The 23,113-nt window shown below is 42.2% G+C and overlaps 1 protein-coding gene and 2 long non-coding RNA genes across 4 annotated transcripts in view; 2 read left to right on the top strand and 1 right to left on the bottom strand.

The window, feature by feature from the left end:
* The window catches only part of LOC107146527, a 9,657-nt gene extending 7,448 nt beyond the window's left edge, over positions 1–2,209 (top strand). For both annotated transcript variants that reach the window (XR_001504050.2, XR_007345770.1), the window contains exon 3: positions 1,921–2,209. This is a non-coding gene — a long non-coding RNA (uncharacterized LOC107146527). The remainder of the gene's footprint in view (positions 1–1,920) is intronic.
* Positions 1–11,562, bottom strand: part of LOC107146535 — a 12,667-nt gene extending 1,105 nt beyond the window's left edge. Inside the window, exon 1 of the long non-coding RNA XR_001504051.2 lies at positions 11,363–11,562. This is a non-coding gene — a long non-coding RNA (uncharacterized LOC107146535). The remainder of the gene's footprint in view (positions 1–11,362) is intronic.
* Positions 7,307–23,113, top strand: Slc10a1 (solute carrier family 10 member 1). Its single transcript, XM_015490579.1, has 5 exons — positions 7,307–7,792; positions 16,890–17,100; positions 19,074–19,252; positions 20,562–20,758; positions 22,540–23,113. The coding sequence occupies exons 1-5, from the start codon at positions 7,437–7,439 to the stop codon at positions 22,641–22,643; spliced, it is 1,047 nt and encodes a 348-aa protein (XP_015346065.1). The 5' UTR covers positions 7,307–7,436; the 3' UTR covers positions 22,644–23,113.

Here is a 23,113-nt window from a genome sequence, read left to right as displayed (position 1 = left end):
ATAAAATACATATTCAGATTTCCCCAATTACCCCAAAAATGTTTTTTATATTTTTTTTTCAATTCATCTTCAATTATATATCCATATGGTTGTATCTTTATTCTCTTTTAATCTTGAATAGACCCCCAACATTTATTACATTTAGAGGTTTTTAAAATATTTTTTAGTTGTTGATAGATCTTTATTTTATTTATTTATGCATGGTGCTGAGAATTGAATGCAGGGCCTCACACATGTCAGGCAAGTGCATTACCACTGAGCCTCAGCCCCAGCCCCACATTTAGTTTTTTTTTTTTAGTACATGCCAGCTATTGTAAAATGACTTGTCATCTAGATTTATCTGGTTGCTTCTTTATATTTCATTTGTTTTGTTTTCCTACTATTTACATTTCCAATAAATGACCAGCTATTTCTAAAGACTTGGTTAGATTCAGCTTAAGAATTATGACTCTGATGATATTATGTACATCCCATCAGGAGGCAAGTAAAATTCAGCTGTCTTGCTGTTAGTAATTTCAAGTTGAATCACTCAGTTAAGCTGTGTAACTGCTGGTTTCTCTGATGTAAAGGTATATACCTTCCCTCTTTAACTACTAATTAAATAATAACCTATGTGGTAATCCTGTGTCACCATATCAACATCTTATTCACCAATTACATTTCACCAGAGGATTTTAGTATCTATTGATGATCCTGACCTTAAATCAATGATAATATTAGGGGTTACAAAATGTGATTTACATTTTACATCTTCCTTCATAAAAACAAGCACTTTTTAAAAATATTTTTTAGTTGTACATGGACACACAATATCTTTATTTATTTTTATATAGTGCTGAGGATCGAACCCAGTGCCTCATACATGCAAGGCAAGCACACTACCACTGAGCCACAGCCCCAGCCTGAAACAAGCACTATTTTAAAAAATGTTTTTAGTTGTAGATGGACACAACACCTTTATTATCTTATTTCTTTATTTTTATGTGGTGCTGAGGATCAAACCCAGTGCCTCACATGTTAGGCAAGTGCTCTACCACTGAGCTACAACCCCAGCCCCTGAATTCACTTTTTATTTATTTGGGGTTGGTACCAGGGATTGAACTCAGTTGCACTTGACTACTGAGCCACATCCCCCGACCTACTTTTTTTTTTTTTTTTTTTACTTAGAGACAGGGTCTCACTGAGTTGCTTAGCACCTTGCTTTTGCTGAAGCTAGCTTTTTTTTTTTTTTAGTTGTAGTTGGACACAATATCTTTATTTATTTATTTATTTATTTTTATGTGGAGCTGAGGATCAAACCCAGAGCCTGGCACGTGCTAGGCAAGCAGTCTACCGCTGAGCCACAGCCCCAGTCCCTGAGGCTGGCTTTGAGCTCGAGATCTCCTGCCTCAGCCTCCTGGGTTGCTGGGATTACAGGTGTGCACCACCATTCCTAGCTCCCTGCATTCACTTTTTAAAGTTCAATTGCATAATGCTTGGAGAGTTGTCACATAGTTGTCACATAGTCACATAATAAGATTTTTTAGTGAGTTCAGTTGTTGGAAGTCTTTGCCACCCTTTTCTTCTTTCTCCCTTTGAATGGATTCAATTTGATGTTATGCATCACTCATCATTGGATGGGCAAGTAATTTGCAAGCAGCTTTGCCAGATAGCCTTCCCGGGGAAGCAGTGTTTCCCCGATCACCATCCACCACAGACAGACTGCTTTACACAACACTGCTCACCTGGGATACTTTGTGGAGACCCACATGAGGAACTAATGATAGCACAAATTCTTGCCTACTCTTCCCATTCAGAGGTGGAGTCTATTCCTCCTGTCCTTCAAATCTGGGATGCCCTTACTAACTTGGTTGGCAAACAGAATGTGCTGAAAATATGACAACGTGGAGCTTCCACACTAGGTCATAAGATACCTTGCAGTTTCAGCCCAGGCCACTTGAAACAATTGCTCTGGGGGACATCAGCTACCATATAAGAAGTCTGACTACCCTGAAACCACTGAGGAAACCCAAGCTGACCATGTGGAGAGGACACAGAGGGATGCCTGACAACCCAGCCACCAGACTGTAAGTGAAGCAGCTTCAGATGACTCATCCTCAGCCACCATCTAACAGTAACCACATAAGAAACTCCAAAGGCCACCAGCTGAAGCCTGTCACATCCCAGAACTGTGAAAGATAGCAATAAATTGATGTTTCAAGTCACCAAATTTGGCAATGGTTTGCTACACTGCAATGAATAATGGAAATGCCCATTTCTGTTGGTGGCATGACCCTAACTGGGCTCTGCCATCAGCCTTGCTCAGGCCAGCTCCCATAACTGTGGTTACAAAAGAGGGAGATCACTTTTGCACTGGAGGTGACATCCTCCACCTTGTGGAGGTGTATATATTCCTGGAAATTTCCAACATCTGCCCCTGGGAGACCTCTCATTCTGTTCCACCCCTCCTCACCCTGCCCCTTTCTCTTTTGCAATCTCTGCCTGGTGACAGGCACTTTGGCAGCTTTTCATATATCCCAGAGTCTGAAAATTATATTTTCCTCTCATTTCACACACAAAAACAATCTTGCCTGGCCCCCACATTTTTCTTGTTGCTTTTGAATCATTTCCAGGAAAAGAAGAAGGAAATGCTAATTCCCACAGCTACTATGTTTATTTATTTAGGTACTAGAGATTGAACCCAGGGGTGTTTAACCACAAAGCCACATCCCTAGCTTTTTTTAAAAATATATTTTATTTAGACACAGGGTCTTCCTGAGTTGCTTAGGACCTCACTAAGTTGCTGAGGTTGGCTTTGAACCCTCCATCCCCCTGATGCAGCCTTCCAAGTTACTAGGATTACAAGCAAGCAGCACCATGCTCCACCATGCCCAGCTCTACAATTACTTCAGTACCACAAAGTCACTGCCACATGTTTTAGAATGTTTGTAAATGGGCCATCACCAATCACCTTGTGATAGACATTTAGGTTGTTCCCAGTATTTCTCTATTGCAAGCAATGCCAGAGTGAGATCCCTCTGCATAAATCCTTCTGAAGCACTCAGATACTTCTGCAGGATGATTTTCTACAAGTAGAATTTGGGGGTCATGGGAAATGGCCAATTAAAGATTTTTTTCAGTGTCCCTGGCTTTAAGTTTATTCAGCACAAAATAATCTCCTCCAACTTTACTGAAGTGGATGACCATGTCTACAACCAAATCCACCTCTGAACAGGAACTCAGCTGCTACCCTAGGCCCAGCTTCAGCTTTCTTTTTTTTTTGGAGGGGTACCAGGGATTGAATTCAGGGGCACTCATGTACTGAGTCACATCCCAGACCTATCTGGTATTTTATTTAATTTAGAGACAGGGTCTCACTAAATTGCTTAGTACCTCCATTTTTGCCGTGGCTGGATTTGAACTCACGATCCTCCAGTCTCAACCTCCAGAGCCACTGGGATTACAGGTGTGCACTACCACGCCAGCTGAAGCTTCAGGTTTCTTGTCTGCACCAAAGGACATGGCACTCTGTGGGAATCTCTGCTGAATTCCCCTCTTATGGGTTCTTACAGGTCACTCACCCTCCAGACATTTGGCTAAGCCCTGCCAGGATACAGGCAGGATCTCAGGGGCAGTGGAGATCATCATGGACATACACAATACCTCTCTGGTAAAGTACCAGTAGAAAGGTCTCCAGCAAACTGTTCCTTAAGTAGCCTTGAGACCAGATAGACTGTGTGGTCTTCATGAATGAAGGCTAGGAACATTCCTGTCTGATAGCTCCAGGTGCATCAGAACATGGGCATCCTTTTTGGCTACCATCAACCACTCCTTAAAAAGGGGTTCAGAAATGGTGGCTCAGTTCTTCTTGGGCATCAACATCATGGTGGCTGAAAGATATGGGGAAGTGTTTCCATTTGGCCAAAGCTGAAGCTCAAGCCACTATAGTACATTCACTCGGCTACTACTACCCCATGAAATTGTTTGGTGACATGTTGCTTGAAAGAAGCAGTTGAGGCTTAAATGGAACAAATATGTAATCAGAGAGACTTTTCCATTCAAATTCTCAGATCTCAAAAAGCAAGGTAACTGCCTGGCATAGGGGGCATACATTTGTAATCTTAGTGACTTGGGAGGATAAGGCAGGAGGATCACATGTTCAAATCCAGCCTTAGCAACTTAGCAAGGCACTGAGCAACTTAGCGAGACCCTGTCTCATGATAAAAATAAAAAAAGAACTGGGGGACTGGGGTGTGGCTCAGTGATAGAGCACTTGCCTAGCATGTGCGAGGCCCTGGGTTTAATCTTCAATACAACATAAAAATAAATAAATAATGTGCCCAACTACAACTAAAAAATAAATATTAAAAGAGAGAGAGAGAGAATGAGAACCGGGGATGTGTCTCAGTGGTTAAGTGTCCCTGGGTTCCACCCCTGGTATCAAAAAAAAAAAACAAAAAAAAAAACCTAGGTAACTAGGAAGATAAGATGAGGTGGAAGTGGGACATGGAGCCAGGGTATGAATACCAGGTCTACCACCAAGTTGTATGAATTGGGGCAATTAAATAATGTCTCTGTGCAGGGTGTGGTGGCACATACCTGTAATTGCAGCAGCTCAGGAGGCTGAGGCAGGAGGATTGTGGGTTCAAATCCACCCTCAGCAACTTAGCAAGGCACTCAACAACACAGTGAGAACCTATCTCTAAATAAAATACAAAATAGGGCTGGAGGAGCTAAGGTTGTGGCTCAGTGGTAGAGCGCTTGCCTAGTCTGTGTAAGGCCCTGGGTTTGATCCTCAGCACCACATAAAGATAAATAAATAAAGTAAAGGTATTGTATCTATCTACAACTGCAAAAAAGAAAAAAAAATTTTTAAAAAAGGCTGGGGTTGTAGCCCAGTGGTTAAGTGCCCCTGAGTTCAATCCCTCATACCAAAAATTAAAAATTAAAACAATTTTTAAAATGTAATATCTCTGAGCCTTTTCCTTCCTCCTCATCTGTAAAATAAGACTAGTCGTAGTAACTGTTTCACAACATTTTTCTGAGGACTAAATAAGAAATGAAGTCACAGAGTCTGTGTATGTATTAATAATACACAAGAGATCCCCTTATCCCCTAAATTTTTATGAAATCAGAGTAGGTACAGAAAAGAATGGATGTCATCAGCTCTTTAGAAGAGATTTTTCCGTTCTCTACAAAGGCACATTGCTAGGAACAGAATTGGTAGGAGAGGAGTAGAAAGAGGGGTAACCAGGGAAAGATGGTGTTTCCCAAAGGGCAAAGGTCATAGCAAGACATAGGAAAATTTTGTGATTCTGAGAAAAGGCGAAGAGGAACTGTTGGTGGATACTAGATAGCTTAGAATCCAGTTTATGGATATATTATGGGATCCCTGCTCTATTTATATGAACAATATGATCAGTAGACATATCCCAAGGTTGATGGATCATTCCTTGTCCCCTTGGGCATCAGGCAGATATGTGAAAATTGTCTTTCTTCGGCCTCAGGGCCCCATGTAGGTTGAACAGGATGTCTGTGTAAATGCTAAGCCCTGCACTGGGCTGTCAAAGCCTGTACAACTGCATATGGCAGCCCCATGTGGCCCCACCCTCATGAATGTCTGCTTTGCCTGTGTATCCTCTGTCCCCAGGTGGCTTCATATGGACCATGAGGTCCCCAAGGGTTTTTATAATGGATTACAAGGTTTTTATCCTCCCACAGTTCCAGCACTCAACTGATATTCTCCCCAGGCAGCTCTGAGGGGACAGGCAGTTCTCCTCTTCAGGAGAAGAAAGCAGCCTACTTTGGGTTCCCCCCACCTGCCTTCCAGGCACCACACATCCCTCTGCCTTCCTTCCCCTTGAGATCAGTTCAACTCTAGCACCAGGAAATCATTAATATGAGCGTCTCTAAGAGGGAAAGGGGCTTCAAGCGCATGACACCCTTGGTCTCAGTATACATTCTGAGCACTGCACTGTTGAGAGCCACAGCCGAAGGGGCCCCAGCAAACTTCCAGCTGCCAGCAAACTTCCAGCTGCCGGCTGATGATTGGCTCACAGCGGCCCCAGCAACATCTAGCTGATTGGCTCCTCGGCCCCAGCAACATCTAGCTGATTGGCTCCTCGGCCCCAGCAACATCTAGCTGATTGGCTCCTCGGCCCCAGCAACATCTCTGCTCATTGGGGGACTTTTTTTGGCTCCGCCCACGTGACCCAGCCAATCAGCCTCAAGAGCAGGAGGATTGTGGGAGGTGGAGAGAAGCTTGTGTGGGAGAGAGAGGCTTGTGGAAAGCCGGTGGTGGCAGTTGAGGCTCTGAGGGTTTTTCCTGAGAGGCTGTTTTGTTTGGCGTGTGTGGTTCTAAAAATAAAGTTAGTTTCTTTTGACAAGTGGCTCCTGATTGTGCCCAGCCAGACTGTGGCACTGCACAACTTCAAGCAGCCTCCTCGTGGACGTGATGCAGTTGCTATGAAACCTGTCCCACCCCTTCAGCAAGGACGGAAGGAAGATGTGAGGCTCAGGACATTGGTGCCTGCCTCTCTCTGCCGCTGTGTGCTGAGACACACAGACCCAGTGCAAAAGCAAAGCCTCAGGAAATCAGAAAGAAAAGGCTGTGTACTCTTGCTTTTTTCTCAGCAAGTTTCCCAAGCAATGGGGCTCCTCAGACACAGACTAGTCTCTGAAGCCAGGGAGCTTTCCCTTTGGGGAAAGAGCCTCCAAGCTTCCAAGAGCCAGCACCATCCGAAGCAAGTTCTTTCCTCCAGAAGTAAGCATTGCTTCGCAGGGGATGCCAACGTGCCCCTTGGGACCCACAAGTCCAGGTTTGGGGATAAGACACAGGCAAGAAGGACACAATATTCTTGTCTGCCAAGAGGAGGGTCATGGTTACATCCTGTCCTGGAGGCCAGTAATACCACCTGCCCCTACCCTGTCCTACAGCCCCTTAGGCTATACCATCTCCATCCAGGAACCAAAGGCAACACAACAAATGGCAACCTGCTGGGCATGGGGAGGGTACCTTCCTCAACCGATTAAGCTGGAACCAGGAGCACAGGGAAGGCAAAGGGCTAGGCTTGGGTGGGCGCTGGTCCGGGACTGGTCCCCAGGGACAGGATAGTAGCAAGCCATGCTCAGTGGAGGGCAAAGGAGAGGAAAAAAGCCCTCGATCCAGCAGCGGCCAAGTGGTAAGGGAGGTGTGTGAGTGGCACCCAGAAAGCTGCAGAGATCAGAGCACTCGGGACAGTAGGGAAAGCCAGGCAGAAAAGGCTGGGCTCTCTTCCCTTTAAGGCCACTACCAGGAATCTGATCCACTAGTTGCATCATCTTTCTATTTGCCCAGAGCTATATTTTGTTCAGAAACTCTGTCCTGAGAGGGGATTAAAGAAGGCATCCAGCAAGGACTGAACAAGGAAGGGAGGCATCAGTGGAACAAGGGTAGTCTTCCGCTGCCTCCCAGAAGGATGGAGGTGTACAACGTGTCTGTTCCCTTCAACTTCTCCCTGCCACCTAACTTCGGCAAGCGCCCCACGGACCTGGCACTGAGCATCATCCTGGTGTTCATGCTGCTCATCATTATGCTCTCTCTGGGCTGCACCATGGAGTTCAGCAAGATCAAGGCTCACTTGTTGAAGCCTAAGGGGCTGGCCATCGCCATGGTGGCCCAGTATGGCATTATGCCCCTTACTGCTTTTGTGCTGGGGAAGGTCTTCCAGTTGAACAACATTGAGGCACTGGCAATCCTGATTTGTGGCTGCTCACCTGGAGGGAACCTGTCCAACATCTTCAGTCTGGCTGTGAAGGGGGACATGAACCTCAGGTAGGACTAGGGCTAAAGTGGGAGCATCATGGAACGGGGCCACTGTAGGAATGTCACAATCAAGGGGAAGAGCTGGGTAAAGCCAGGAAGGGAAGAAGTGGGGGCTGTGGATGTTGGGGGGAGGGTCATGGTATTTATTGCCAAGAGCTTATGCAGGGTTCGGGGAAGGGACTGGGGACCACCTTGGTTTAAGCACCAGGCCAAAGGGGCCAGCTGGTCGAGGATTATTCTGAGACCTCTGCACTCCCAGAGGTATCTCAAGTGGGACACAAGGATTGTCTTAAAGGAGCACTGATTTCTACCAAAGAGCCTCTGTAGAACTGTACCAACCTAACTGGGTGTGAGGGGGTGTTGTCGACTCTGAAACAGAAGATCTGAAAGGAGGTGTGATGGGTTCCAAATATTGCCAGGGATTTCAAGGTGACTTGGAACCAAATAAGCACCTCAAATTCCTGTAGAGCAGACAAGAATTCCAAAGGTGTTTCCAAGTGTCTGAGCATCTGAGATATCTTCTTTAAAGATCCATCAACCCAGAAGCCAAGCATGGGGAGACACACCTGTAATGTCAGAACTCCAGAGGCTGAGTCAGGAGGATCAAGTTCAAGGCCAACTTCAGACCCTGTCTCAAATAAAAACAAATAGAAGGGCTGGGATGTAGCTCAGTGGGAGAGCACCTCTGGGTTCAATCCCCAGTACCAAAACAAGAAAGAAAGAAAGGAGGGAGGGAGGGAGGGAGGGAGGGAGGGAAGGAAGAGGGGAGGGAGGAAGGAAGGAAGGAAGGAAGGAAAGAATGGAATCCCTCATCTCCCTATCAGATGCATTGACACTTCCAGGCAAAGGCACAACCAGGTATGGTAGAATGTGACTTCCCCAAGCCTGCCCAGGTTATGGCAGGCCCCACCTCAGCCTCACTGGTAGGGGAAGACAAGCAGCATTTGTGGCCCAAAGCAGACTGAACAGAAGTCAGCAGGAGCCCTCTCTTAGAAGGCACAAGGGGGCTGGGAGTACCTGTCCTTCCAAACAGGTGAGACTCTAGCCTTATGCACCTTCCAGAGGAGGCCATCTCAGACCACAAAACTGTGCTGGGTCAACAAAGCTCATCAGCAGAAGCTCTCTCTCTTTTATCTAAGTCTGAGTCTCAAGCCAATTTCCTCTGATTCAGTCTTCAGTGGAGACATTATCCAATGCCAGACAAAGTCCACCTGCTTGTGTCTGTGAGCACCCTCCCCTCAGCTGAACTTTACTAAGAAAACTAACCAAGTTGGACTGGGGTATAGCTCAGTGGTAGAGTTCTTGCCGAGTGTATGCAAAGCCCTGGGTTCAGTCCTCACTACCAAAAAACAAAAAAAAACTAACCAAGTAAAAAAATTCCCTCCAGGTAGTGCAAAGTGACACTGCGACAGTTGGATTTTTGAATTTTTATTGTTGCTGCTGTGCTGGAAATCAAACCCAGGGCTGTTCACGTGGTAGGCAAGTACCCTACCAACTGAACTATGTCCCCTCGGTCTATGGGACAGATTTTTAAATTATTATTTATTTAATTTTAGCAGTGCTGGGGCTTTGGGTATGCTAGGCAAGTGCTCTACCACTGATCTACACCCCCAGCCCTCTTTGGGACAGATTTTTAAATGAAAAAGCCTAGAGCAAGAGTTGGGGTTTACCAAGACCTGCACTCTGAGAAGCCCCGGGCTCTCTACCACAAGATTCAACCTTCCCTGAGGTAGTGGATAGGGAGAGAGACACTAGGAATTCAGCTTGTACAGGATCCCTTGGGAATATATTTTGATGTTCAACAACCTCACTATGAGAAAATTTCTTCCCTCTGCCTAATGCAAACCTTCCTGCAGCAAAACAAGCTGATGGGTCTTTGATCTGGCCTATGAACAAAACTTGCTGCAGCATCTGTGTTCCAAGAAACCCAGACTATTATACCTTAAGTACTTTAAAAAGAATGCAAAAATCAGATGTCAGGGAAAGCTGCTCAGAGGGATTGATGTGTCTGTGGGAGAAGCAAAGCAGAGGTGACAGTGTGAAGGACAATGGACAAGTTTTTAAAAATGTAAGTGACCAGATGTCCCAGCCTCATCAACCATGCTAATGAGGCCTTCCACCAATACCTGCACTTCTGTGGTTTGAGACCTCCACCACGACAAGCCTCTAGTGACTCAAGAACATGACTCCATCTGCTTTCCTGCTCAGCCTCCTTGCCCAGGCACCTGAGACTGTCACTTCTCCCTAGACCCCAGGAGAGATAACACTCCTCTGGGACTGCCACCTTCTGTCATAAAGTCCCTTGTCCATAAACAAACCTCACATGCTCATTAAACCATGCCTTAGACCCCACTGGTGGAGCATGAATATTGCCATCTGCCATTACTTGCTGCCAGACTTCAAATTTCAATTTGAGTTCACCCGGGACATATTGTTACATGTATTATAATGACAATGATATTAAGAATAAAATAAAAATCTGCACTAGACACTGGATAAGTACATGATATGCTCAATGCCTGGGTAGGGCTGCTCTAATAACCACATATAAAGATGAGGAAACTTGAGTCTTAGATCTGGCCTATGGACAAAACATTTATTGAAAGTCTGGGTGGCTCCAAGGCCTGTGCTTTGACTCAAATATCTTCAAGGCCAGCATGTTCATAAACAAGATGGTTCATGGCCTGCCAGCCTCAAAGGCACAGGCCCTCTGCTCAGATGTAAGCCTGTGGGAGCTGAACCTACTGCTGTCACAGCTTCCTGCTTTTCAAGAGAAGGTAGAATCTCCATTTTTATGTGGAATCTTCAAATTTTTAAACATCAGCAACTTATTCAAATTTGTCTGAAACTAAACAATATATGTCTAAGGACCAAATGTAGCTCCAAAGCCCAATTTGAGAGCACTCACTCAGCCCAACATTACTGTGTCCCACTTAGAGTCAGTTTACACATGAGGAATCCGAAGTCTGGAAAACTGCCATAGGTTTCCCCCAAATTGTGAAAAGTTGCATATAGAACCAGTCCAGGTTTCTCTCCTGGTTATTCTGCCTCCAGCTGGGGTGAGTCTGAAGCAGCCTGCTGTCACAAGAGACTTAGGCCATCAGGTGAATTCCTCGATACAGATTCTTCTTGGAGGTCACACAGGCAAGAGAAAATGCCCTCCAAGTTGAAGTGACATTGGTTTGTGCAGAACAGAGAAGAGAATGTCAGCAGGAACAGGTCTCTTTTGTTTGCCCTTGCTGTCCCTCAAGCTCAACTGCTTCCGTCATCCCACAGGGCCCACAGTGGAAACTAGAGCAAATGGCGGTGGGACAGCAGGCTTGGGCACAAGCCAAGGATTCCCACATAATGTAGAAGACTAAACAGGACAAGATGGAAGCCACTGGGGTTCCTGAAAGTTTCCCTCTTCACCATAGGACTGGTGGGTCCCCTCACATCTCCCTCAGCTTCTGCCTCTGAGCTCTCCATAGACAGGTGCTCAAAACCAGATTCTCAAACATGGTGTACAGATATCCAAAGCAGGGACTATGCAGTGCTCTGAGAGCGGAAGGAGAAAGGAAAAAGATAAACCAAATGTACCTTTTCTCCAAGAGGCAGCCAGGCCACAGTGTTATCATTGTGGAAACTAGAATCTGGAAGTTCTCTCCCAAACGTGTCCCTCAAGATAAACTGAGAATCACAACAGTTACAGAAATCAGCAGGTTAGGAGATGGATGTCTCTGACTAGCCCCCAGTCACTGTGCACATGGATGAAGTATCCCAGGGTCTGGGAACATGACTCCCACATACCATGAAATAAGAGAAGAGGATGCCATGAGATAAGGTACAGCATGTCCCAGAGCAAACTTCAAAATCTGACACACCAAGCCAAAGTAAGCATGACTTCTCTACTCTAGGACAGCAAAGCAAACACACAAGTTGCAAGTTGTTTTTTTACAAAAATCAAAAGCCAGCACTGAAGTCCCCACATGTCCCTCCCCCATCTCATTCCCTTGTTCTCCAAAGGAAACACCTGCTGGGATTTGGTGTTCTGCATTTCCTGGGATCTTTATCACATGTTAGATATCCATAAATAAAACATACTGCTGTATTTGCATGTTTTAAATTTTATATTAACTGTTATCATTTGACAACTTGTTTTGAGAAACAGGCATGTATGTAAAATAACTATTGCATTTAAATTTGCTTGAGTTGATCCATTCTGTAGTCAGACATGTCTGCAGATTTCGTCCACTGCTTTGGTGGACAGTCTTGTGGATGGTCCCTTGCTCCCAGGTGAGAGGATATGTAATAAAACCTAGACTGCTGCTGGGCTGAGGACTCACAATTCTACAGCAAATGTAATTGCTTCACTTTGTACTTCATTAGGATCCCTGTTTGTTCCTATCTTTATGTTTGGAATTATCAGACGTTTTAAGTATTGCCAACTGAGGAGTATGAAATCGATCACAGTGATTTTAAATTTGATTTCATGGGAGACCTGGCAGCTTTCCATGTATTTACTGGCCGTTTGTGTACCTCTTCTGGAAATGTTATGGGCTTTGCTTGTTTATCTATAGGATTGTTTTAGTGTATTTTTAAACTATCAAAGTCATTTATATATGGTGAAAGTCTATTCACTGTTTGAGGCTTGATGTCTTAAAAAGATTGCTTACTCTAACTTAGTCAAATTTGCCATTTTTATTTTTTCTTGATCATTTAAATTTCTGAGTTTAAGGAACTGCCTATGCTATCTGCAAAGTGACAAAGTTTCTCTAAATTTCTTTGAAAAGTTTTCAATTTTTGCTTTTCATGTGGAGATCTTCAATCAACCTAGAATTTATTTTTATGTGTGATGTGATCTATCTTTTCACATGAATAAATTCCCAGCACCACTGAATTTTTTCCCAGTAATGATATAATGCCACCTCTCTTATTACATATCATAAGTTTGTATTTGGAATCTCTTATTGGTTAATATGGCTAGCCTTGCCTCACTACCACATTTTCCTAATTACAATCAAATTGTCTTGATATCTCAAATGTTGTCCGCCTATTCTTTTTTAAAAAAATTTTTAGATGTAGATGGACACAATACATTTTTACTGTATTTTTATGTGGTGCTGAAGATCAAACCCAGTCCCTCCCAAGTGCTTGCCTAGTATTCTACCACGGAGCTACGACCCCAGCACCTCCATACATTATTCTTAAAAATGCTTGCTACTCTGAGCTTTTTACCCCCCCAACCCCTTACTGGGGATTGAATCCAGGGACATTTTACCACTGAGCCATATCCCTAACCCTTTTTATTTTTTGAGACAGGGCCTCGTGGCCTTGAACTTGTGAGCCTCAGCCTCCTAAATTGCTGGGATTAGGTGTGTACCACTGCACCCAGCTGCCTTTTATGTTTTCACCTGAATTTTATAATCAGCTTTCAAGTTTACTAAAAAATTTCTTGAGTTGGGCATGGTGGCTCAATCCTGTAATCCCAGCAACTAGCGAGGCTGAGGCAGTAGGATTGAAAGTTTAAGGCCAAACCCAATAACTTATATCCTGTCTGCCTCAAATTAAAAAGTAAACCTAGAAAAAGGACTGGGAATATAGCTCAGTGGTAGAGTGGCTGAGTTCAATCCTCAGTACCAACCCCTCAAAAATAAAATTGGGTGAATTTTGATTTGCATTATCTTTACACAGAAATTTAGAATCCATTTTTATATTGAATCTTTTTTAAAATTTTTTTTTAGTTATAGATGAACACACAGTATCTTTATTTATTTTTATGTGGTGCTGAGAATTGAACTCAGTGCCTCACACATAGGAGGCAAGCACTTTACCACTGAGTTACAGCCTCAGCCCCTTATATTGAATCTTCCCCAACGACAAATATGGTGTAGCTTTTCTTTGCCTTAGGTCTTTTTCATATCTATGAAGTTTTATTTCTTCTATAAAGATCTTATATCTCAAAAAAATAGATCTTGGGGCTGGGGATGTGGCTCAAGCAGTAGCGCGCTCACCTGGCATGCGTGCGGCCTGGGTTCGATCCTCAGCACCACATACAAATGGGGATGTTGTGTCCGCCGAAAACTAAAAAATAAATATTAAAAATTCTCTCTCTCTCTCTCTCTCCCTCCCTCCCTCTCTCACTCTATCTTTAAAAAAAAAAAAAAGATGTTGTGTCCACTGAAAACTAAAAAATAAATATTAAAATTAAAAAAAAATAGATCTTGCATCTCTTTTAGATCTAAGTATTTCATTTTTGTGACTATAATTAATGGCATTTTTTTTTGTACTTGGAGGAATTTTATTAGTAATAGTATTTGTTCAGTGAGAAGGTCAGGGATGAAAAAGTCCCCCAAAGCAAGTTTTAGTTCCACACTAAACATGTAAGTAATGTCTTCTTTGGTTTCTTTCAGCTTTAACATTTGGTAGATCTAATTTGAAATGAGTTCCAGAACAGGGAAGAAGCTGAGGCAAGAGAGAGAAAAGAATGGGTGAACAGTTGAAAAGTGTAGTTGAAAAATGGGGAGACTGAGAGAGTATACTATAATGAAGCCCATCTCAGACAAAAAGCAACCAGTAGGATTTTCAGGGACTCGGCTGGAGCAATGCCCACCTCAGTCATCTCCCAGGTTAATATTCCCCCAGTGTCCAGGACCTGTGGCCCATCTACTCCCACACGCCTGCCTCGCCCTAAAGGCTTTCTGAGGTCTTCAGTCTGTCACTTGGATCAACATAAAACTAACCAAGCCCTGACTTTCATAGTCATTAAACAACAAATATTCCCTGAGGCAGGAATTGTTCTAAGGGATACATCTATAAACAACAGACCAAGGCCCAGCCCTTGTGAGCTTACATAATACAAAAAAATAACAATAAGCTTACAGAAAATAAACAATAAGCATAGTAAACAAGTAAAATAGAAGTCAAAGAGTGCTATGGGGAAAGAACAAATAGAGTTAGGTAAAAGGGATCAGAAGTGTGGGTGTGGGTGGTGGAAATTTTAAAAAGCTTGGTTAGGGGTGGGGGAGCTTCATTGAGAGTGTCTGGGCAAAGCCTTTCCAGGAGTAAGAGAGTTGGCCTTAGGTTGTAGGGGGTGAAAATTTTCAGACAAAGGAAAATAAAGGTTTAATGGTCTTAAACAAGAGGTTGAAGGTCTTGTTTGAGAAGCCCAAAGAGGCCAGGGAGCCTGGAGCAGGAGGAGTAAATAGAAGGTGCCATTGGGAAGTAAGTGGGGTGTGGGGTGCACACCAGGTAGGGCCTTGCTGGCCATTGTAAGCCTTTGGACTTTAGCTGGGACCTCTTCAGCAGAATACCTGGGGCCATGACCTGGCCATGTGAGGCCACAGCAGAATGAGTGACAGCTAGACTTCTCAGAAATAGACATCTTATAGGGGAAGGGCAGTAATAAAATGAATCTTAGCTCTAGACTATAAAGAAATAGAGAAGATGAATAAGGGCAGCAATGTAAAGAGGACTAAGTGAAAACCATTAGCCTTGATGCTGTTTGTAGATACCAAAGAATAAAGAAAAGGGAGACTTTTCTTCTTAGAAAAGCAATAGTTAATATTTTAGCAGTACTTGACAATTATTACCATTTTTAGTGGATTGTTCAGTGACCACTATTGGTCAGGCTAATGTTGATTATAGCACATAAACATTCAAGTAGGCTGGCTCTTTTGTTGCTCATGTAGGATATCAGTTTTATCTTTAAAAAGTAGCTGGGACATTACAGTGATACTCCTTTTGAGAGGGGTAACCAGCTGAACAATTCCTTCCTAGGATGGGAGTGCGGTCTGTCCTATCACATGGGGAAAAAGCCAGCACATTTTAGAATTTTGATGAGATTAGCTTGGTGATAGGAGAGTACAGGTAATGTGAACTCCATTTGATTAATGGCATTTTTTAAAAATTACCTATTTGTTATTAGTATCTTGGGTCCCATTTTTTAATATTATGAATGTATTTAGAACCTGTGGATTCTCTTGTTAGTTACAATGGAAATTTTTCTCTATGAATAATCCTGTTATTGACAAAATATTAATAAAAGTTTTGTTTCTTCTTTCCCCATCCCTATTTATTCTATTTGTTTTGCTGTGCCAGAGAGGGTCTATATATAGTATAATTTAAAAAGTGATAATACTGTTGCTTTTTTCCTTTTTGTGATATTAAGTCCTTATTTCACCATCAAGTTTAATGTTTACTATAGAATTGGGAATTTCCCTTGTTGCTAGTATAATAAATTTTTTTAAAACACTGAATTTTGTTGTTAGCTCTGCATCTATGAAATTCTTTTTAATCTGAGTGATGGGGGCCTCTTCTCTTGCTCCACTAGTATAGACCTTCAAATTATTGTTTCTGATTTGCTTCTATTTCTTATAGCCTTCTAATCATATATATATATATATATATATATATATATATATGCGCTAAGTGCTTTACATATATATATATATGTAAAATATAAATATATATANTTCTATTTCTTATAGCCTTCTAATCATATATATATATATATATATATATATATATATATGCGCTAAGTGCTTTATCATATATATATATTATGTAATATAATATATATTATATATATATATTTTTTTTTTTTTTTTTTTTTTTGCCTCTACTCCCATGCCACCTATTCCCAAAGACCACTGTCTCACTTTCCCCAACAGGTAAAGTGCACTTGTTGATCCATATTTTCTGTTGGACAAAGCTACTCTTATCCAGCTATTCCCTAGCTCTAAGCCTATAGCAACTGTACCAGATTGCTACTCCATGATCCTATATGCTAGTCAGGGTGATGGAAATCAGCTATATTCAAAATGGGTTGTGCATATGGTGGATGCTCAAAGCAAGAATTCCTATTATAGATAGGATTGGTATGACCCCTTTCTCAGTGAAGCACATAGGACTATGTAGTTGCATGGGTCTGGATTCAAATTCTGTCACTATTTGAGTTGAGGCAAGTCACAATTTTTTTCCTAGTCATCAGGTTCCCTAAAAGCCAAAAAGAGATAGTATGCTTACTGCTTAAGGAAATGAACTGTAAAGCACTTAGCATAGTGCCGAGCACATAGCCAACATTCTACAAGCCTGTTAACAGATTCTTTTCATCTCTTCCACCCAGCATCGTGATGACCACCTGCTCCACCTTCTTTGCCCTGGGAATGATGCCTCTCCTCTTGTATATCTACTCCAAAGGGATCTATGATGGCAGCCTGGAGGATAAGGTGCCCTATAATGGCATTATGATATCATTGGTCATGGTTCTCATCCCTTGCACCATAGGAATCATCCTCAAATCTAAACGGCCAAAATATGTACCTTACATTATGAAGGTAAGAATGTGGGACAACATGGGAAGGAAACACCACCACACAAAGCTACTTATGGAGTAAAGCAGTTTATTTCGGGTCACAGTTCTATCGGCTCAAGTCCAAGATCAGGTAGCCCCTGTCCTCCAGTGAGGGTGGCTTGTCATGGCATGAGTAATGTTGGAGCAAGTGCTTACATTTTGTGACAGGAAGAATGTGGGTGTGGAAAAGAGAACACACATAAACATGGACCAGGTTTCCAGTCCCCTTCAAGAGTATATTCACAATGACCTAAGGATCTCCCATAATGCCCTACTTCCTATATGTCCACAGCACTTCCCATTTGTACCATCCTAGGGACCGAGCTTTTCACGCATGGACTTGAGAGAGACTCATGCAAACAAGGAGTTTCCTTATAAAAAGCAGGGTAAGGGGGTGGAACCAGGTGTAGTGGCACACACCTGTTATCCCAGTGGCTTGGGAGGCGGAGGCAAGAAGATTGCAAGTTCAAGGCCAGCCTGAGTAACTTAGCAAGACTATCTCAAAAAATTAAAAAGGGTGGGGATGCCGCTCAGTCATTAAGTACCCGTGGGTTCAATCCCTGGTACACAAAAAAGGGGTGGGGGAAAAAAAAAAAGCTTGGTACTCTTATTTCATGGGATCGTAAGGTACCCAAGAATACTTTTGAAGTTAGAAGACCCCAAAAAAAAAAAAAAAAAGTATAAGGCATAACCATTATTTTAATAATATTTACATTATGCTCCTCTTACTACTAGATGCTAGTTTATGCTGCATATTCTGAAGACAGTCTTCATAATTTGATATTTGTACAAAGTAACACAAGAGAAATAAGATTCAACAAATGGGGGCTAGGGTTGTGGCTCAGATATAGTGCTTGCCTAGCATGCATGAGGCACTGGGTTTGATCCTCAACATCAACACCACATTAAAAATAAAATATATTGTGTTCACCTACAACTGAAAAATGTTAAAAAAAAAATTCAGGCTAAGGTTGTGGCTCAGCGGTAGAGCACTCACCTAGCACGTGTGAGACCCTGGGTTCAATCCTCGGCACCACATAAAAATAAATAAAATAAGGGTATTGTTTCAAACTACAACTAAAAATTAAAATATTAAAAAAAAACTCAACAACTGCATAAGAACAGGTACTGGAAGAATGTAAGGAGATATGATTTTTCAGAGCTGGAGTGCTCATAGGGGCATCTTGGAGAAGAGGGGCTTTAGCCAGACCATAAAGAAGAGTAGGATTTAGCTAAGATTGGGAGAACTCTGAGTAAGAGTTCAGAAGGCACTAAGGCCAACTTGACTGACTTAAGAAGCCAAAGGGAGTCTGGGGAAAGGTGGTGGTGTATGTACTCCCAGCATTTCAGGAATACGATAGATGAAGAGTGAAGTGAGTAAAACCTCAGAGAATTTATAGCAGTACTATGGTCACATATCACTTGCCCTCAGAGGAATCTTGGAAGTAACAGCTGTGGGCCCTCCACCCACTTTATAGGAGACCTGAAAAGTACTTAAAACTACAGCCATTCATTGAAAACCTGCCATCCAGAGCTGGGTCAAAAAAAGATTTGTAGCTGAGTTTTAGAGTTATTAGTCAAGTTTCTGTTTTCCAAGTATCCAAACTATTGTTAAGTCTAAAAATAAACAGATCTTTTTTTTAATAAATTTTTTTTTTTTAAAGAGAGAGGAGAGAGAGAGAGAGAGAGAGAGAGAGAGAAATTTATTTATTTATTTTTTAGTTTTTCGGCGGACACAACATCTTTGTTTGTACGTGGTGCTGAGGATCGAACCCCGGCCGCACGCATGCCAGGCGAGCGCGCTACTGCTTGAGCCACATCCCCAGCCCCAAAATAAACAGATCTTTCATATTCCCTTTCCACTTCAAATATCAATATTCTAGTAAAAAATGCTTTTTCATTCCTAATCCCCATCCTTATCTCCCACAATGACTTTTTTTCTTGTCCTCTGTCCAGGGAGGGATGATAATCACTCTCTTATTCAGCGTGGCGGTCACAGCCCTCTCCATCATCAACACAGGGAACAGCATCATGTATGCCATGACACCACACCTGCTGACAGTCTCCTCCCTGATGCCTTTTATTGGCTTCCTGCTAGGCTACATTCTCTCTGCTCTCTTCTGTCTCAAAGCAAGGTAGGTATTAGAGCCCCTGGGTTCAATCCCTGGTACAAAGAAAGGATCTGGGCAAAGAATTTTCCTAGCTGTATGTTCAAAGGCACCAAAGGAACAAAGAGCCCTGGACTGAGAAACAAGTATCAAACAGGAGAATTACTGAATGGGTTAGAGAGGCCTAAGTTAAACCCAGACACCAAATGCATCTATCATCCAAACAGCAACACCTAATGGCTGAGTGCCCCTCTCTCCAGAGTCTAGATTCCACCTCTTACTGAATTCCCTAGACAGTAACGGCCTGGGGTAACTGGGAACAAGGACACCCAATTCAACATATTACAGTGACTTTCCCTCATTTTAGCCCTGGGAACAAATGCTTATGAAGGAATGTAATCATTACTAGCGCACATACCCCAACATACACACAAAAAAATTATAAATAGAATTTAAAAAATACCCAGGATCTGGGGTTGTGGCTCATCAGTAGAGCGCTCACCTAGCACATGCAAGGGCCTGGGTTTGATTCTCAGCACCACATAAACAAAATAAAGGTATTGTGTCCAACTACAACTAAAAAGTAAATATTAAAAAATAATTATCCATTTAAAAAGCTGTACTAACAAATCACTATAGATGTAACACAAACCAAAAGGCCATCAATGACCAGTGACACAAATTTTCTCAATGCAGATCACAGTAAATGGCCACATACTAAAATGTCATCACAGTAGCCTCCCTCATTTAAAAAAAAAATGTGCTTTTATTTTATGACTATTTTAAAACACTTGGAATTCAATAAATTTGAATGTGTATTCATTATATGTAAACATCCATTCTCTAACCTGTAAAATGGAAAGCAAAACTGCAAAAATATCTTCCTGAGTTAGAGTATTTGTTTTAAAGATGCTAAGCCACAAACTTGGGAACCAGGCAAAACTCGGCATTTCAGACAAACTCTTCCATGACCTGTTGAAAATGTAATTGACCTATAGATTTGACCTAACAAGCCAGTGAATGATACCAACTCAAAACTTCCTCTCATCCCTCACCAGCAAGACGATTTCTCCAAACTTAAATTTGGCAATCCTGCAAAAGCAGACTTCAATGTGTACTTAAAAACTTAAATGATTATCTTCTAGGCACCATCCCGCACAGGTTGGGTCAGACACATCAATTTGATTTTTCTTAAATCAATATGCACCCTACATATCTGATTTCCATCAGATTGCAAAGGGTCCCAGTTATCTGGGAATGGGGGAGAACAACCGAAGTCATGCCCTCATGTCCCTTATGAGTGTATACAGTTGTTTTGTCTTCTTCTCCTTCATAGGTGCAGACGCACCATCAGCATGGAGACAGGATTCCAAAACATTCAACTCTGTTCCACCATCCTCAACGTGACCTTTCCCCCTGAAGTCATTGGGCCACTTTTCTTCTTTCCTCTCCTCTACATGATTTTCCAGCTTGGTGAAGGGCTTCTCTTCATTATTGCCTTCCGGTGCTACAAAAAATTCAACCCTCCCAAGGGTGAGTATCAACCCCCATCAAGCTCTGCTCCTATATAGGAACAGAGACTTCAACACATTTCTAGCAGCAACTTTTAGGAGCCAACGTAACTTCCATTAACTGCATGCTCTGCCTGCCTTCTAGCTGGAAAAACCAAACTGGATGTGCAACATGGGCTGCTTTATCTAAGCAGGGAGACCATTTCTCAGTATGAGAAAATAGGACAGAACTGCTTTGGACAGAGATAGTTGTAAGATATAATTTGGTGAAAGGTCTATTTCAAGAATTCAAGAAGTTTCAGTATTTTTTTTGGATTGAGTTTTCAAGGTCCTGGGACCAGAACCCTTTGTACCACTGGTACCCTCATGTGGGAAAAACACATTAAAGCAATGCAGCCCTTATATCCAGAACCCATCAACTCTGGTTACACAGTAAGTGCAAGCCTGTTAAACAGTAACCATCACAATAAACTTAATACGATTTATACTTTAACCTGATCACTACTGGATAACATGGCACCTGTTCAGAGTACTACCTCCAAAAAAATAAAATCCCAGAATCTCTTCCTGGAGTGCATTTTAATCCTAAATGCCACCCCACTCCCATGCTAGGGACTACCCAGGTTCTAATTACAAACTTCTAAAATTGAGCTAGAATCCTGGCCTACAAATCTTTAAAGCAGAAAACTCAACCTTGCTTTATAACACATCTCATTTATTTTACCCTAAACATCACTATACTTTTTTCCAATAACTTACCCAATTCATTCTCCTGCCTCATTTCTCTCAAAAATTTTTCTTGCCCTGGGGTTTGGTACCTGAGGAGAGTACTCAACTTTCCCTGGTAAAATTCATATTATATACTAGCAAATGCAGATTCTCTCCCTTTGCAATTAGCTTAAGATATAACCTTTGTTTTCAAACAGCCAAAAGGGGGGGGGGGGCCTGACCATACCACAGAACCATTTATCAGCACTGGTTCAAAACTACTGTGGAGTTGTAGAAAAACAATCTTAAGTTTGACAACTCAAGATTTTTGCCCAATAAGATAACCACCTTGCCAAAAAAATGTATGGGAGAGCCAGGCGTGGTGGTACACGCCTGTAATCTCAGCAGCTTCAGGCTGAGGCAACAGGATTGAGTTCAAAGCCAGAGAGGCAAGACACAATTGAGACCCTGTCAAATACAAAATAGGTCTGGGTATGTGGCTCAGCGGTCAAGTGCCCCAGAATTCAATCCCAAGTACAAAAAACAACAACAACAACAAAAAACAACTATATGAATGAACTTAAGACTTAATATTCAAGAAACTTCCTCACAGTATTCCTTGGAAGATGACCCCAGTGGTACTTTCTCTTTGGAGCTAATGGTCTCAAGCAGCTCTTCTCAGAGTAAATAATCTGTCACAAAAAGGCTTGTTATTGAACCCTATACCCTTAATAGTAATGAGACAAAAGACCTCGTCAGATTTCCCTAAAGCTCTTCTTCCCTGCCCTGTTACCTCCAGAATGCAAACCATTCTTGCTGACATAATAAACCCACCTCCCCTGTTATTTTATGTTCAAAGTTGCTAGAGATGAAGAAATGAAATCTTGATATTCCATTACTAGAGTAAGTACTTACCACCATTAGGAAGACTGAGGGAAAAGCTAATCTTTCCTCAGAGTTTGAATCATGAGAGGTCATATTAAAGAGATTATAAACATATAAACTCTAGCAGTACTAAGTATTATTTTCCAAAATGAACGTTTATTATTAATATTGTACTCCCAACCATCCCTTAAACCCTTTTTGATTTTACAGAGAAAACAAAAATGATCTATACAGCTGCCACAAAAGAAGCAATTTCGAGAGCTCAGGAAAATGGCGTCCACAAAGGGGAAGAGTGCTCCCCTTGCACAGCCTAGCCCTTCCGACGGCAGCCTGGATTCTGGGCAGATGGCAACTGAGAAAGCCAGTGTGCTCAACTACAGGGCAGCAAAAACAAAACAAACACCAGGCTTGTCTTTCTCTAGCACTTCCAAACCACCTCAATTCTTACAAAGAGACGATTCACCTCAGCAGAATCAAGGGTTAGTCTGCAGGACAAAGGAAGACTCGCCTATCCCCTGCTTGTACTGGTTAAAAAAATAAGACTTATTCAGTGACTATAAACTCTATGAAGGCAAAAAATAATCTGCCTTTTGCCCTAGACCTCTGAAGAGTGCCTAATTAGCATATAAAACTCCATTTCTGGGCTAATCAATAATGGCATGTTTTACCCATTAATCAAATACTCAAATCTCCAAGTTTTTTGACCCAAAAGGAAATAAATGCTCAAGAACACTGCAGAATTAGCACATTACAAAAGTTCTAATAAAAGATCATATTTCCTTTC

The sequence above is a fragment of the Marmota marmota genome, unplaced genomic scaffold (genome assembly GCF_001458135.2).
Source record: "Marmota marmota marmota unplaced genomic scaffold, marMar, whole genome shotgun sequence".
Taxonomy (NCBI): Eukaryota; Metazoa; Chordata; class Mammalia; order Rodentia; family Sciuridae; genus Marmota; species Marmota marmota.
Note: the sequence above shows the minus strand (reverse complement) of the source record. Positions and strands in the feature narration are given on the sequence as shown.

Coding starts and splice junctions, on each gene's coding strand:
- Slc10a1 (XM_015490579.1), top strand. CDS start 7,437: ATGGAGGTGTACAACGTGTCTGTTCCCTTCAACTTCTCCCTGCCACCT. Junction 19,253..20,561: donor CTCTTCTGTCTCAAAGCAAG/GTAGGTATTAGA, acceptor TCTCCTTCATAG/GTGCAGACGCACCATCAGCA. Junction 20,759..22,539: donor AAAATTCAACCCTCCCAAGG/GTGAGTATCAAC, acceptor TTGATTTTACAG/AGAAAACAAAAATGATCTAT.